General features: G+C 38.2%; 1 protein-coding gene across 1 annotated transcript in view; it reads right to left on the bottom strand.

Moving 5' to 3' along the window:
- sec63 (SEC63 homolog, protein translocation regulator) overlaps positions 1–14,394 on the bottom strand; it is a 114,832-nt gene that overhangs the window by 41,477 nt on the left and 58,961 nt on the right. The window contains exons 6-12 of the mRNA XM_072552479.1: positions 11,604–11,662; positions 10,887–10,937; positions 10,599–10,707; positions 7,296–7,390; positions 6,231–6,363; positions 3,894–3,986; positions 1,063–1,208 (exon numbers count right to left, since the gene is read on the bottom strand). Of these exons, the coding sequence (XP_072408580.1) occupies positions 1,063–1,208; positions 3,894–3,986; positions 6,231–6,363; positions 7,296–7,390; positions 10,599–10,707; positions 10,887–10,937; positions 11,604–11,662 (686 nt within the window). The remainder of the gene's footprint in view (positions 1–1,062; positions 1,209–3,893; positions 3,987–6,230; positions 6,364–7,295; positions 7,391–10,598; positions 10,708–10,886; positions 10,938–11,603; positions 11,663–14,394) is intronic.

Here is a 14,394-nt window from a genome sequence, read left to right as displayed (position 1 = left end):
GGGGTGGAGGTTGCTACAGTTCAAGTTGACTTGGTATGAAAGATTGTGAACATGCACTCCTCTGTACTGAGATCTTAAAGATTTGATGCATTTTACATTAGCATAGATCATAGTTTGTTCCCTTCTAAAAGCACATTTCTGTCATCCACCACAACAAGGCATCAGCCAAACAATCTAAGTCAACATAGTAAATGAAGGGTATGCTTGCACAAAGCAGAACATTTTACAAACTGGTCCATTTAACATGATTAAAGACTTTTTAAAAAAAAAATTTGTTTGAATACCACACATAAACCCTGTGAAAGCGAACATGAAAAGAACATCCTCTAATTGAGCCTGTACACTTGACATGCTGGTGTAACTATACAATAATTTGAGGTTAAAGCTTGAACAAAATAATTTCTGGCCAATCAGATATACTTGAACAACTGTTACTCAAAATAAATGCTCTAAAAGTCACTGCATTAATTCTGGGAATCTATCAGTATTCAATAGTTGCAAGCTTTACTTTTATTTATTGAAGGGCACTTATGCATTTGATATCCTAAACATGTTGCACAGTCAAAAACATTTTTTAACCAACTTAATTATTCTCATAATTAGTTATATCTAAAACCAGAAAGATTAATATTAAACAAATTGCATCCATCTTGAATGGTACACGAGCCAAAACTTGATTGTACGTGAATTAATGTTGGCAAAGTTTGCAAATTCAAATATAGATGAAGAAAAGACAATTTATTATTTTGTTAGTTTTTAAAAATCTCACCAAGCTTTCCTTTCACCACCTTGACAATTTTTTTTTAAAAAGCACCACAGAATGATTAAAGTACATCAGTTCCTTCATGAATCTATATGACTATCCTAACTAGCCTCTCAGAATTAAGAGTTTGAAACATTTCTCAAAATGCCTGCAAAGCACCAGAAAAATGAGTCTTATCTTTATAATTTAGACTTTGCTGACTTATGTTAGATGGATTCAGCTGCGATACATGTACTTTACAGATTCAGATCTCCACAATCCATAGCCTGATATTTTTAGCAGTATGAACAACTTATTACCTTCTTAGACAAACAGTATTTCAGGTGCTCTTCTTCAAAGAGTGGAAGCTGAAGCAGAGGAGATTTAGACTCCCACAGGCTCTGCACCAACATTTGAGACAGTTTCATACAGTTCTCAATGGTCTCCAAACGGGGAGCATGGATTCCTAATAAAAGTCAAAATAATACTTAATTTGCATGTCTCTAAGCCATATATATAAATTATTGCTCAAAAACATAACAATTTTTTTACCAGTTTTCAATTTGCAAGATTAACAATTATGGGAAAACCAACATTTATAATGACAGAAGTGTACAAATTGATTGACAAATTGGACTCTGATTGGTACCAGCATTGTAAGGAAAATGCATGTTTTTGATGACTGATAGTTAATTGCCAGGCAGAGTCTAGATTTCAAACAAAAGCAAGTTTACTGATAGGACCAGACATTGCCCTAGGAAATTAACCAGCAAACAGCTGTCACCTATTTTGTTGAGTTGAAACAGACAAAATGTGTGCATATTCTCTGTCTGCACAGAATAGAGCAATGTGAAACAAATATAAACAAATCCGGTAGGTCTGGTAGCATCTGTGCAGAAAGCAAGCTAATATTTCTATCTCGGTATGACTCTTCTTCAGAACAGACTGTGATTTGCTCTCCACAAATGCTACCAGACTTGCCAAGTTTCTACAGCATTCTTGGTTTTTTTCAGATTTCCAGCATCCATAATATTTTGCTTCAATAACAAATGAAAACAGAACATTTCACCCTCACACTATTACTTTGCAGTAGTATCACAAATGTATCAAATCAAAAAGATATTCTGCCTATTAGATAATGAGTGAGGTGCTATATGAAATTCAGTTCCAGCATTATACCAAGTACATAGACTGTACACCCCAAAGACTGGCAAGATTGTATCAAACTGCAAAGCTATGTGGCCATTCACGACAAGTTACTGACTGTACTTAAGCAGCTCATGTTTGTAAAATTCATACAAATTCTGCACCTGGACTATATTTGTTGGATCATAGAGTCATAGCAATGTACAGCAGAGAAAAAAACCCTTCAGCCCAACTCGTCCATGCTGACCAGTTATCCTAAATTAATCTAGTCTCATTTGCCAGCACTTGGCCCATAACTCTCGAAACCTGTCCTATTCAAATGCGTATCCAGAGGCCATTTAAATGTTGTAATTGTACCAGCCTTCACCACTTCCTCTGGCAGCTCATTCCATACACATATCACCCTCGGTGTGAAAAAGTTATCCCTTACGTCCCTTTTATATTTTACCCTATCACACTAAACCTATGCCCTCTAGTTCTGGACTCCCCCGGGAAAAGACTTTGCCTACTCACCCCAATTCGTGCTCCTCATGATTTTATAAGCCTCGACAAGGTCTACAGCCTCTACAGCCTCTGATGCTCCAGAGAAAGCAGCCCAGCCTATTCACCTTCTCCCTATATTTCAAACCCTTCAACTCTGGCAACATCCTTTTAACCATGACCTCCCAATTTCTATACTCAATGCTCTGACCAATAAAGGAAAACATACTAAACATCTTCTTCACTCTCCTATGTGCCTGCAACTACACTTTCAAGGAAGTATGAACTGCATTCCAAGGTCTCTTTGTTCAGCAACCCTCCCCAGGACCTTATCATTATGTGTAGAAGTTCTGCCCTGATTTGCCTTTCCAAAATGCAGTACTTCACATTTATCTAAACTAAACTCCATCTGCCCATTGGCCCATCTGATCAAGATCTCACTGCACTCTGAGATAATCTTCTTCACTGATCACTACACTTCCAATTTCAGTGTCATTTGCGAATTTACTAACTACACCTCCTATGTTCACATCCAAATCATATATGAAGAATTATACTGTCAGCCAATTCAAGATTGTGGCACAAAAACAGAAATTGCTGGAGAAACTCAGCAAGTCTGGTAGCATCTGTGAAGAGAAAAAGTTAGTGTTTTGGGTCCAGTGTCCTTTCCATAGAATTCTTCTGAAGGGTCATTGGATCTGAAACATTGGCTGTGCTTTCTCTCCACAGATGCTACCAAACATGCTAAGTTTCTCCAGCAATTTCAGCTTCTATCTCAGATTTCCAGCATCTGTAGCTTTTTGTTATTTAGGATTGTACAGCACTCATATACTATAAGCTATGTATGTCTATACACAGACTCCTGTCCTTTGCAAACAAAAAGAATATGTACCACACTGCACCCGTTTCAACTTAACAAAATAATTGAGTCAGTCATTGGCTCACTTCTCAGGGCAATGCCCTACCCAAAGTCAACCTTACTGGTTTTGAAATTTAGACATCTGGCAGTTAACTAGCTATCATTAACATCTGCAATCTCCACAGTAACACCTCTCCCAGAATCCACTTGACAACCAATTGGCCTAATCAAATGCAAGACCAAAGTTTCAACAGAATGGGACTTTTTTTGAAACTGCTCTATGTCCTTTAATACTTTAGCTCTATACTATCTCATGACAACCAGATATATTGCATAAAGAAACTCAAAACCCACATTAAAATCAAAATAATCTTTTCTTCTTTCTCTCCCTTTGTTCCAATCTCCTTCCAAGAACTTAGATGAAAGTAGAATTACTTATACTTACTACCGTTGGTTCTATAACGTGGTAGTTCCGTTCTCATGCAAACCAGTGTTCCCAGAAAAGTGCGTAATAGCAGCACCGGTTAAACAAATGGAATCACGTATTAACTAATACATGCTTTAAAAATAGCGTCCCCAATTCAATTGTATTATAGTGAATTCGCATTAACGAAAAGCACTTTACAGTTCAATGACCTGTATTAATTAACATTAAGAAGCACTTACCTCCCCTGGTGTTGGCCATCATAGTCAGCTGGCAGCCAACATTGATCATTTCCTGAAGAAGAGTAGGACACTTGCGTATAACAAACCAATAATCTTGTTGAAAGAAAATAATTTGGAGGTTAGTATTTATTCTCAATACTCAAATAGTTAAGATCTTTTAAAAGGCAAGTATCACGAGTACAGAAGCAGCAAATCAATGTTAATCCAATTTCCTTTCTAACACAATGTAATAATAAATAGTTTATAATTCTGCATGATATTTGGAAGCCTTGTATAACTTCTAATATAATTTCCAATTTAAAGAATGTGCACCTTTCAATTCTCAGATAACGCAAACAGCTTTTGAGTCAAATCATCATCGGCATTCACTTGTGATCACTGTTCATGTGTTTGTAGGTTGGTTTGACTGATGAGCCTGGTCCTAGAGCCGCATCTCTGACCACACATTTAGTAAATAAGTGTTTCGCCTTGAGATAGCTGGCATTCCTTTCTTCAGTATTTTTTTCCCTGCACTTCCTGCGGCTGACAGGTAATCTCAAAAGAATTATCCCTTCATAAAGGAGTTTCATCCAAGTCAGTTTCTTCTGAACAAGGGTCTCTCACATTATATCTATGTTGTATTTCTTGAAGGAGGCCTTTAGGAAATCTTTGAAATGCTTCCTTCAACTTCCTCTCATTCAAGTTCCTTCCCTGAGCTAAAATGATTTGCCTTGTCAAATAAGTACTATTTTAAGGCAGTAAAGTCACTGGTATAAAAGGAGGGAAATTCACTAGCAAAGTGCCAAATAGCAAGTAAGCAAATTTTAGGAATGTTTTTGATAATATTGGTGAAGCGATAAATGTTGGCCAGATCAACTCTCATGCTTTTAGTCAAGTACTGCCATGAAATCTTTTCTTCACATCAGAAATTACCTCACTCTAGTAATGCAGCACTCCCTTATCACTCCACTGAACTAGCAGCCTGGATTATGTGCTCAGGTTTCTGGGTTGGAATCAATGCTGCTCTGACTTGCAGCATTCCTAATGTGACCAAAATTTACAGTATAAAACTGCAAGTGCTTCTAGCTAATCACCCTTTGAGAACTGCAGCATAAAATGTTTGAGATTCCTGGCAGTGGAGATGAAATTAAAGATAATTTCAGGCTAGACTTTAATAGTTGGAAAGGGAGTTGAGAGCACTAAAAGCAAATTAATGCAGTTTCTATTATAGTGGGGATAGGGATATATATCAGTTGGCAATGAATAGGTTGGGCACAACAAAATCGGGAAAGGAGCAAAGAATACAGAGTAACATGGGATCCAATCTCACAGGCTAAACAGAAGGTTAAATAAGAAAATAATTCACTCATTCGTGGCTATCTATTTAATTAGCCTTGCATTTACAATGCTATCATACAAGCAAAGCATGCAAGCTATGTTAAAGATTAGCTCAAATATTGTAAGAAACAGGAACATTTATTATTTTTAAACAGCCAATTATTTCCTGCTGGCATTTACCCAGGAAGCCTTTTTTTTAAAATGAAGAAAATCAGGGAATGTTAAAATAACTGCCCACCTAGAGGCAGATTTCACTGAACAATAAATTTCTAATTAACCTTTTTAAGAGCACTTCCTGAAATGGAGAAGTTCAACAGATTGCCGAATCAAGTTTCCTTATGTTTTGTAAGCAGATTTCTATGCAACAGATGAACCAGGAGCAAAGAATAGGAAATTTAAAACTGAAGCCAGTAATGCCTCCAAAAAACTTCAGCTCATTCGCAACATCGTTTATGGTGATTCAAAACTCAGTTTGCCCAAATTCAGCCTCACCCACAAAACTGGTCACACCCTGAGTCAAATTTGCAAAGTTCCGCTGACTATAATGGGTCTGCTAAATGTTCAACTTGTGCTTACCTTCTCAGGCAAATAGAAACATTTTGAAATGCTAAGATTTTTACCTTTTTAACAAACTGACTAGTAACTAGCAATTGAACAGCATAGTCTGTGTCTCTCATATTGAGTGTCTTTGGAATTCTTCCTGCAAAGGTGGTGGAAATAAAGTCTTTGAATATTGTTAAGACCGAGATGCATAGACTGTTGGTAAGCATGGGGTGCCTGGGCAGGATTGCAGATTTGGAGGTTACAGTAAGGTCATCCAAGATCATACTAATTGGTAGAGCAACCCTCTTTGTTCATATGTTCATAAATGCAACCTACACGTAAATCAAGGAATGCGAAATGCTTTTGAGTGGACCATTGACAATCCTTTCACTCTTGTATGAAAGTTAAAAGTGGTTCCACCATCTCTTACCCTCCCACATTCCATCCCATACACAGTCTTATGAATTGCCTTATTACCTTCTTCCAGTGTTTGTGAAATTTCCAACCTGGAAAGATGTGCAAGAAGCAGAACCCTGGACTTTACGCTGTATGGTAAACAAAATGGAAGCTCCTTCTTCTTCTCATTAACATTACCAAGTTCCCGAATAAGCTGCCATGAGAGAAAAATTTTTTTTTAAAAAACACCTGCAATAGAACGAATTTTACTGAAGGAACATGAACTTGTTGCAAATGTAAAATATCTTTACATTGCATTGTGAATCTTACTTGAAATGTATTTTACGAGGAATGCAAAAAATGGTATTCTTTATACACTGGAACCTGGCCTTGACATCATCAGAAAACCCAATCCAAACTGATGAAATTCTCAATCTGGTTCCAACAAACTACATCTCTATGACACAGTGAACCATTACTTGTATCATTTGGGTAGCGACAAATGGCTGAAGTACAAAATGCAAATTACACGAATAGGCGCCAATGTTTAATGTTAAGGGGTGGCACGGTGGCTCAGTGGTTAGCACTGCTGCCTCAGTGCCAGGGATCTGGGTTTGATTCTAGCCTCAGGCGACTGTCTGTGTGAAGTCTGCATATTCTCCCTATGTCTGCGTGGGTTTCCTCCCACAGTCCAAAGATGTGCAGGTTAGGTGAATTGGCCATGCTAAATTTTGTATAGTGTTCAGGGATGTGTAGGTTAGGTGCATTAGCCAAGGGAAATGTAAAATAATTGGGTAGGGGAATGGGTCTGGGTGGGATACTCTTCGGAGGGTCAGTGCGGACTAGTTGGGCCAAATAACCTATTTCCACACTGTAGGGATTCTAAGAGTATGGACACTGCCAAATATTGTAATTCACACTGTGTGAAAACCTCAATTTCAACTGGTCTATTGACTGCTCCTCCTGCAGAGATGATGAGCACATTTGATTTCCCACTTTGTTGTGAGATTACGCCCCTAACTCATCAAACTACCTTCGTCATGTTTGCAATCTCACTATCTAAGGCTCTGGAAAGCATTTGAGAATCAGAAGCACAAAACCATATATCACCAAGTTCTGACAGAGTCAACTTCACAGGGATCTTACCTGAGGTATTTCAACATTGTCTGTTGGTCTCATGACTGCTTCTTTATTACTGCGTGGATCAAACTCAAAGGCAGCAGTCAACACCATTATAAGGCCTGCCAGGTGAAGGAAAAATTGTAAGAGATCAATCAAAATTAAGAGGTACAGAGACAGGTGGCTGGGGAAATTAAACCTGACATCAGAAGTGAATAGAATAAGTATTATACATTTGGCGCGCATTTCATTAAAGTCCTAAACTACAGAACTCATTGGATCTCTATAACTGACGAGCCCCAAAATTAATCTTAATATCCCGCATCCAGTTTTAATTCAAATATTTCCTCATTTCCTTTAGAAGAGTGAATGATCCCTGCCTCAAACACATGACCAAGCATTCCATATATTGTAATGAGTCTCAACATCAAGAAATCTCAAACTTTAATTAATCTCTCATTATTATTCTGCACCCAGATAAAATAGTCAATCTCCATTCCCATCAAAAAAATGAGGGTTGAAAACATTTGAATCTCTTCAAAACTCTCCACTACAAAATAATTCTGCATCTCGCCTTTCCTTCTATGTATTAAAGTAGAGAATGTATTAAATCAAGGAATATAAATTCAGTCTTTCGAGTTTGCTCTGCCACTCGATGTAATCACAGTTGATCATCTAACTTCGAACCTGATTCCTGCTTTTTACCCAAATGCTTTGATCTTTTTAGTGCTAATAACTATAACTGCATCTTTCTTGAAAGTCTTCAAACTTATGCTCTCCAAAGCCTCCTGTAGCAGAGAATTCTACTCTGGGTGAAGAATTTTCTCATCACTGTCTTACACTGCCTATTCCTTACTCTTTAAGATTGAGAGCCTTGGTTCTGCACTCCCCAGCCATTAAGAACATGCTTTCTGCACCTATCCTGTCTAATCGGTTAGGAGTTTACAGGTTTCTTTCAGAGTTTATTATCAAATCCAATGAATATAGTCCTAGTCAATCCAATCTCTCTCCATACATTAGTTCTGCCATCCCAGGAATCAGTCTGATAAACTTTTGCTGCACTCTCTCAATAGCCAGAGCATCCCTCTGCAGAGAAGGAAGCCAAAATTGCATACAACTGTCCAGGTGCGGCCATACCAATGCCCTGTACAATTTCAGCAAGACATCCCTGCTCCTGTACTCAAGCTCTCCCACAATGAAAGCATTCTTCACCACCTGCTGCACCTGTTTACTTTCAGTGACTGGTGTACGAGGACACCCAGATCTTACTGCACTTCCCCTTTCCCAATCTGTTACGATTCAGATAATCTGACTTCCTGTTTTTGTAATAAAGTGGATAACTTCACATTTATCCAAATTATACTGCATCTGCCATGTACTTGCCCACTTGTCAAAATTGCACTGAAGCTTTTCTGCATCCTAACTGCATATCTGCCACCTTTCACTATCTGCAAATTTGGAGATATGGCATCTAAATCATTAACACGTATTGTGAATAGCAAGCTCCCTGCAGTACCCCACTAGTCATTCCCTACCAGTCAGGAGTACCATACTATATTCATACATTGTCATTCTCCATTTTTTTAAAAACGCATTCATTCACATTTGTCCACAAACCGTATGTGTCAATTGTCCTATTCTGTTAATCTGAAAGGTCATCAACCCGAAGCTTTAACATTGTCTGTCTGTCTGCCTCTCTCTCTCTCCCCAAGGTTATTGCTTGACCTTGTGAATGATCCTTGCACGGTTTTCACTTCAGATATTCAATATCCACAACATTTTGCTTTGCTGTTAATTTGGACACCCATTTCTGAAGGATCTTCCAATTTTCCTCACTGTTCATCAATAACATCCTAAGTCTTTCACTTTTGGGGCAACCTAGTCAAATATTGTGTTTAACATGCTCCATTTCTTGTTACAAAAAAAAACCTTTTTTTTAAACACACTAACCTCCACTCAGGCACCTCATTGGCTACTTCCCAAAATTTCACAGCATCTCTGGAGTCTGTTTTATCCATTAACTCAAGGGATGTTTTATAACGTTGGGTGCTAAGCATAATAGTTAACACCCAATCCGTAATGTGCTCAATAAATACTAGACTGAACAAACATGACTTTCCATCAACATATCCTTGCCAGTTGTTCTTGATTATGATGAAATTCTAAATGTTTACTAATTTGATGTTAAACTATTGATTTTAAGAAACACATCCATGCATGGGATTAGACCAGTCAGTCTTTAGTTAATCTATTTATCCCTCTCTACCCCTGTAATGTGATTAATGGACTATTCCAATCGATTAGCTAAACTTAAACTAAATTTATTATTCTGGTATAGTTACAAATATCTGGTAATATTGGAACAGCCAAGTGGGGAAAGTATGCTTACGGCAGGTTCCTTAGTAATGCCTTGTCTTAGATCAAAAATTAAGAACCACTGAAGAGAGGCCAAGTAGAGTTATAGTGATGTACAGCATGGAAACAGACCCGTCAGTCCAACTCGCCCATGCTGACCAGCTATCCTAAATTAATCTAATCCCATTTACCAGCACTTGGCACAAATCCCACTAACCCTTCCTATTCATATACTCATCCAGTTGCCTTTTAAATGTTGTAATTGTACCAGCCTCCACCACTTCCTCTGGCAGCTCATTCCATTCATGCACCACACCCTGTGTGAATAGCTGCCCCATAGGTCCCTTTTAAATCTTCCCCCTCTCACCTTAAACCTATGCCCTCTAGGTTTTGGACTCTCCCACCCCAGGGAAGAGACATTATCTACTTACCCTATCCATATCCCTCATGATTTTATAAACCTCTATAAGGTCACCCCTCAGCCTTCCACACTGCTTTCTTGACTTAACCAAGCAGCAGCAAGTTTATCTCATTACTTCAATTAATAAAACAAAAGAATCTTAGTCATATGTACATCCTCAATAAATAACAGCAGCGCTCTACAGAAGTTTGGGAGAAACATATCCCACACTCTCTTCAAAAGTAATGCTCTTTAAAACAGGCAAAATAAAAGGTGCATTGAAAGGAAAGGTGCTGTACCCTAGATAAACAGAGGGCTACTGATTCAAGTAAATAATTTTTTGGAAGTCTAAATGGCTAGTGATACACAGGGACCTACAGTGTAGAAAAATTACTTCAAATGAGGGGGTAAAATGGCCATAAAACAAACTTGAAATATAAAAGGATTCATTAATATAACTGTTCATTTGGATAACCTAGGGCTTATAATTACTTGTAATCAACATGACGATGCCTCAAAGACAAGCTAACAGTGCAAGATTAAAGAAGTTAAAAATATCAAACTTAGTCACTTACGTTTCATGTTCATATTTGGAGTCCTGTTCATAAAATGCATGTACAGCTGTGTGGTGTGAATAAGAATCTGGTCTCCACTGTATCGAACAGAACGGTACCACCACGTTCCCTGTTTATGTGAAGAAAAATAAAAAAGACATTTCATGTTTATTGCTACACATGGATCTACCATGAAAATTCAACCAAAGCGCAAGTAAAATTCCACAAGATGGTTTGGCTTCAGAACAAAAAAAATTCATCTGAGCGCACGAAGATATGAATACATTCAAACTGATATTAAAGACTCACCACAACCACCGGAAGGATCACCATGAATGCAAACCCATACACAGCCAAAACCTACAAAATGTAAAATTAAACAAGTTAGTTTCTTGTTAGAATCTTTAATGTGCACAAAGACATTGATTTTGTTTCCTATCCAAAAATCAAAATAACAGATTTAAACAGCACATCTACTAGGCCCAAATCAGTGGTGTCAGCTTCCCAACTACTTCGTTACAACTTGAAACACTAGGTTCCTATTGTTTAAATATGCTGACACAAGGCAAAAACTTTTCAAATCACTCAACTAAGTTGAATTTCTTTGCAGTAAGCATACCCTACTCTCAAAGAAATGTTCACTAAAGCACACATCTAGGTTCCAACAGACAGTCTATACCAAGGTTCCTACAATGCTAGAAATCGGTTCTTGAAAACAAATTTGGGAGCTTTAATTGACAGATCAATTCTCAAAGGAAAGGAAAGCCACACTCGTTTTCAGGCAAGTCATTGTTGAGTTATTACAAAAAAAATCATTGAAGAGGTCTTTACCATCTGAAAATACCAAATATCTATGTGGCTGCTGCATAGTTTATAACCTGTGATCTTAATTGATGCTTTTAACAGTGCCAATTATTCAATACAAGCTTCATCTAGAACTTCCACAATTCAAATCAACCACAGAATTTTACAGGTGGAAAGATGAATTGAGTATTTATGTATTGTAGTTTCTGAATTGTAACGTACCAGCATGGAGTTCTTCTGGTCTACAATCCATGATGGAAGTGCTATGCCAAAAGTTGTAGCTGAAAGAAAAAAAACAAAGGCACTATCAATTATCAGAAACAAAAGTAACCCAACAACATGGGTGTGAATCACAAAATACTTGACTGATACAAAGGGCTAATTTGTACCAATTTGTCATTGGCATCTCATTTTGTCAATGCTTTTTTTTCTTGTACTCATCTGGACAATTCGCAAGAAATACCAAAGTTAAGGGGAAAGAACATTTGTACTGACAGAAGGGCAACAACTGATTGGCAATTGTACTGATTGGTTAAATGCTGATGTGGAGAATGTACCAGTTAATTATGACTGATAGTGGCACATTCACAATAAAAGGTACACATGCAGGTTGTACTGTTAAAACTCAAGTGTGCAATATTAGATCTGACTCTGCAATTGGACATTTACTGCACAAACCAGAGTGTTCAAATAATTATGCTCACAATCAATTTATAGTCATGAGTCATGTTCACAATATGGCACATGTGCTCCCACTGGAAGCTACATGCACTAATACACAGGGGATTTGGGAGATGGAAAGGGCACATACACACACAGTCTTCCATTTTAAAATAGGTGCAAGCACCCTAGAGTTCAATTGTCAGGGTATTGCCTTGACTAGAGTCAAAATACCTTTGTTTAAAATTTAAACAAAACTCAACAGTTAAATGTTAATAATGACTAACTAGTGCATCTTCCATGACAATATCACCACCGATCAGAGTACACTTGCCAAACAAAGTCAGTAACCGTCTCTTATATATCAATGTTACACCCTGTTGCTTTGACGAATGCAAGATAAAAAGCTTTGACAAAACAGGTTTTTCATTCAACAATACTTAGAATATAACCACGTAGCTATGCTGCTTAGGCAATCACCTAGCACGTAGAATGACTTCCTTTGACTGTGTTTTGATGGGCTTATCAACCATATTGCACACATAGGGAAGGTGGTGCTTCAATGATCGAGCAAATTAGTTCGTTGAAGGTTTGCACACTCTCTTCAACACCTCATCAAGAAACTATAGAGATAAAAAAAACTCTTAAAATGTTTGGTGATTCTATTTTGGTTGGTCAAAGGCTGAAGTTAACAGTGATGTTGGACCTACCACACTACTTTCAAGATAGTCATAGAGATGTACAGCATGGAAACAGACCCTTCAGTCCAACTCGCCCATGCTGACCAGATATCCTAACCTAATCTCGACCCATTTGCCAGCATTTGGCCCATATCCCTCTAAACCCTTCCTTTTCATATACGCACCCAAATGCTTTTTAGATACCTCCATTGCTTCCTCTGGCAGCTCATTCCATACACACATCATCCTCTGCATGAAAAAGTTACCACTTAGGTTTCTTCTATATCTTTCCCCTCTCACCTTAAGCCTATGACCTCTAGTTCTGGATTCCCCCCACCCCAGGGAAAAGACCTTCTCTATTTATCCTATCTATGCTCCTCATGATTTTATAAATCTCTATAAGGTCACCCCCCAGCCTCCGATGCTCCAGGGAAAACAGCCCCAGCCTATTCAACCTCTCCCTATAGCTCAAATCTTCCAACTCTGGCAACATCTTTGTAAATCTTTTCTGAACCCTTTCAAATTTCACACCATCCTTCCAATAGGAAGGAGACCAGAATTGCACACAATATTCCAACAGTGGTTTAACCAATGTCCTGCACAGCCACAACATGACCTCCCAACTCCTACACTCAATGCGCTGACCAATAAAGGAAGGCATACTAAATGCTGCCTTCATTATCCTATCTACCTGGGACTCCAATTTCAATGAGCTATGAACCTGCACTCCAAGGTCTCTTTATTCAGCAACACTCCCTAGGTGTAGAAGTCCTGCTCTGATTTGCTTTTCCAAAATGCAGCACCTCACATTTATCTAAATTAAACTCCATTTGCCACTTCTCAGCCCACTGGCCCATCTGATCTAGATCCCGTTGTACTCTGAGCTAACCTTCTTTGCTGTTGGCTAAAGCAGTTCTGCGGGCCTCCTGGGAGTCTCCAGCTATTGTCAGGTTCTAAGTAGAGCAGGTTTTTTCAAGAGTCTGGCATAAGACATAACAACGACACATAAAGACCATCAGAGTTGGTTCTGAGTGTATAGTTTCTCCATACTTGGCATGTTGGTTGGGAGAGAGCACACTACTATTTAGGTGTCTTACTTCCATTTTCCACATTTTGGAAGGCTCCTCTCAGCTAAGGTAGGCACTGATAACAATATTCATCATTGCTTTTCATGTGTCAGCTGTGATAAACCCTATTGCAATAACTTGAAAATAAACTTTGGGTAGTCCCAACAGATGGCAGGTCAATTACATATAAGGCAAGGTGCCAATCCTACAATTACTTGGGCTCAGGTATTAGAATAATAGCCAAGCATCTTTTTGTGACTAATACAGTTGGTATTAGGTACTAATCATCGAAATTCATAAGCTTGCACTTGGAACTCACTTTATGACAGAATCAACTTCCTTTACGTTTGCACTTGAAATATCCTACACAATATAAATCTGAGCAGTTGTAATCCAGATCAGGGGAATAAAATTCATAGCACAAAAGTAGCCCTAAATCACACGAGATGGCAGTGTCACTCAGACAAAAAGAAAGACTGTTGCTGTAAGAAACAGAAAGGACATCACCTTGATAGTCAAATTCTTCTGAGGTTGAGGTTATGGAACGTTGCTGGGACCATAGTGAAGGAAGCTTTATTCAGCAACACTCCCTAGGTATCTGGGTGC

The sequence above is a fragment of the Chiloscyllium punctatum genome, chromosome 3, assembly GCF_047496795.1.
Source record: "Chiloscyllium punctatum isolate Juve2018m chromosome 3, sChiPun1.3, whole genome shotgun sequence".
NCBI lineage: Eukaryota > Metazoa > Chordata > Chondrichthyes > Orectolobiformes > Hemiscylliidae > Chiloscyllium > Chiloscyllium punctatum.
The sequence above is the reverse complement of the archived record's forward strand: the minus strand, read 5'-3'. Positions and strand labels throughout refer to the sequence as shown.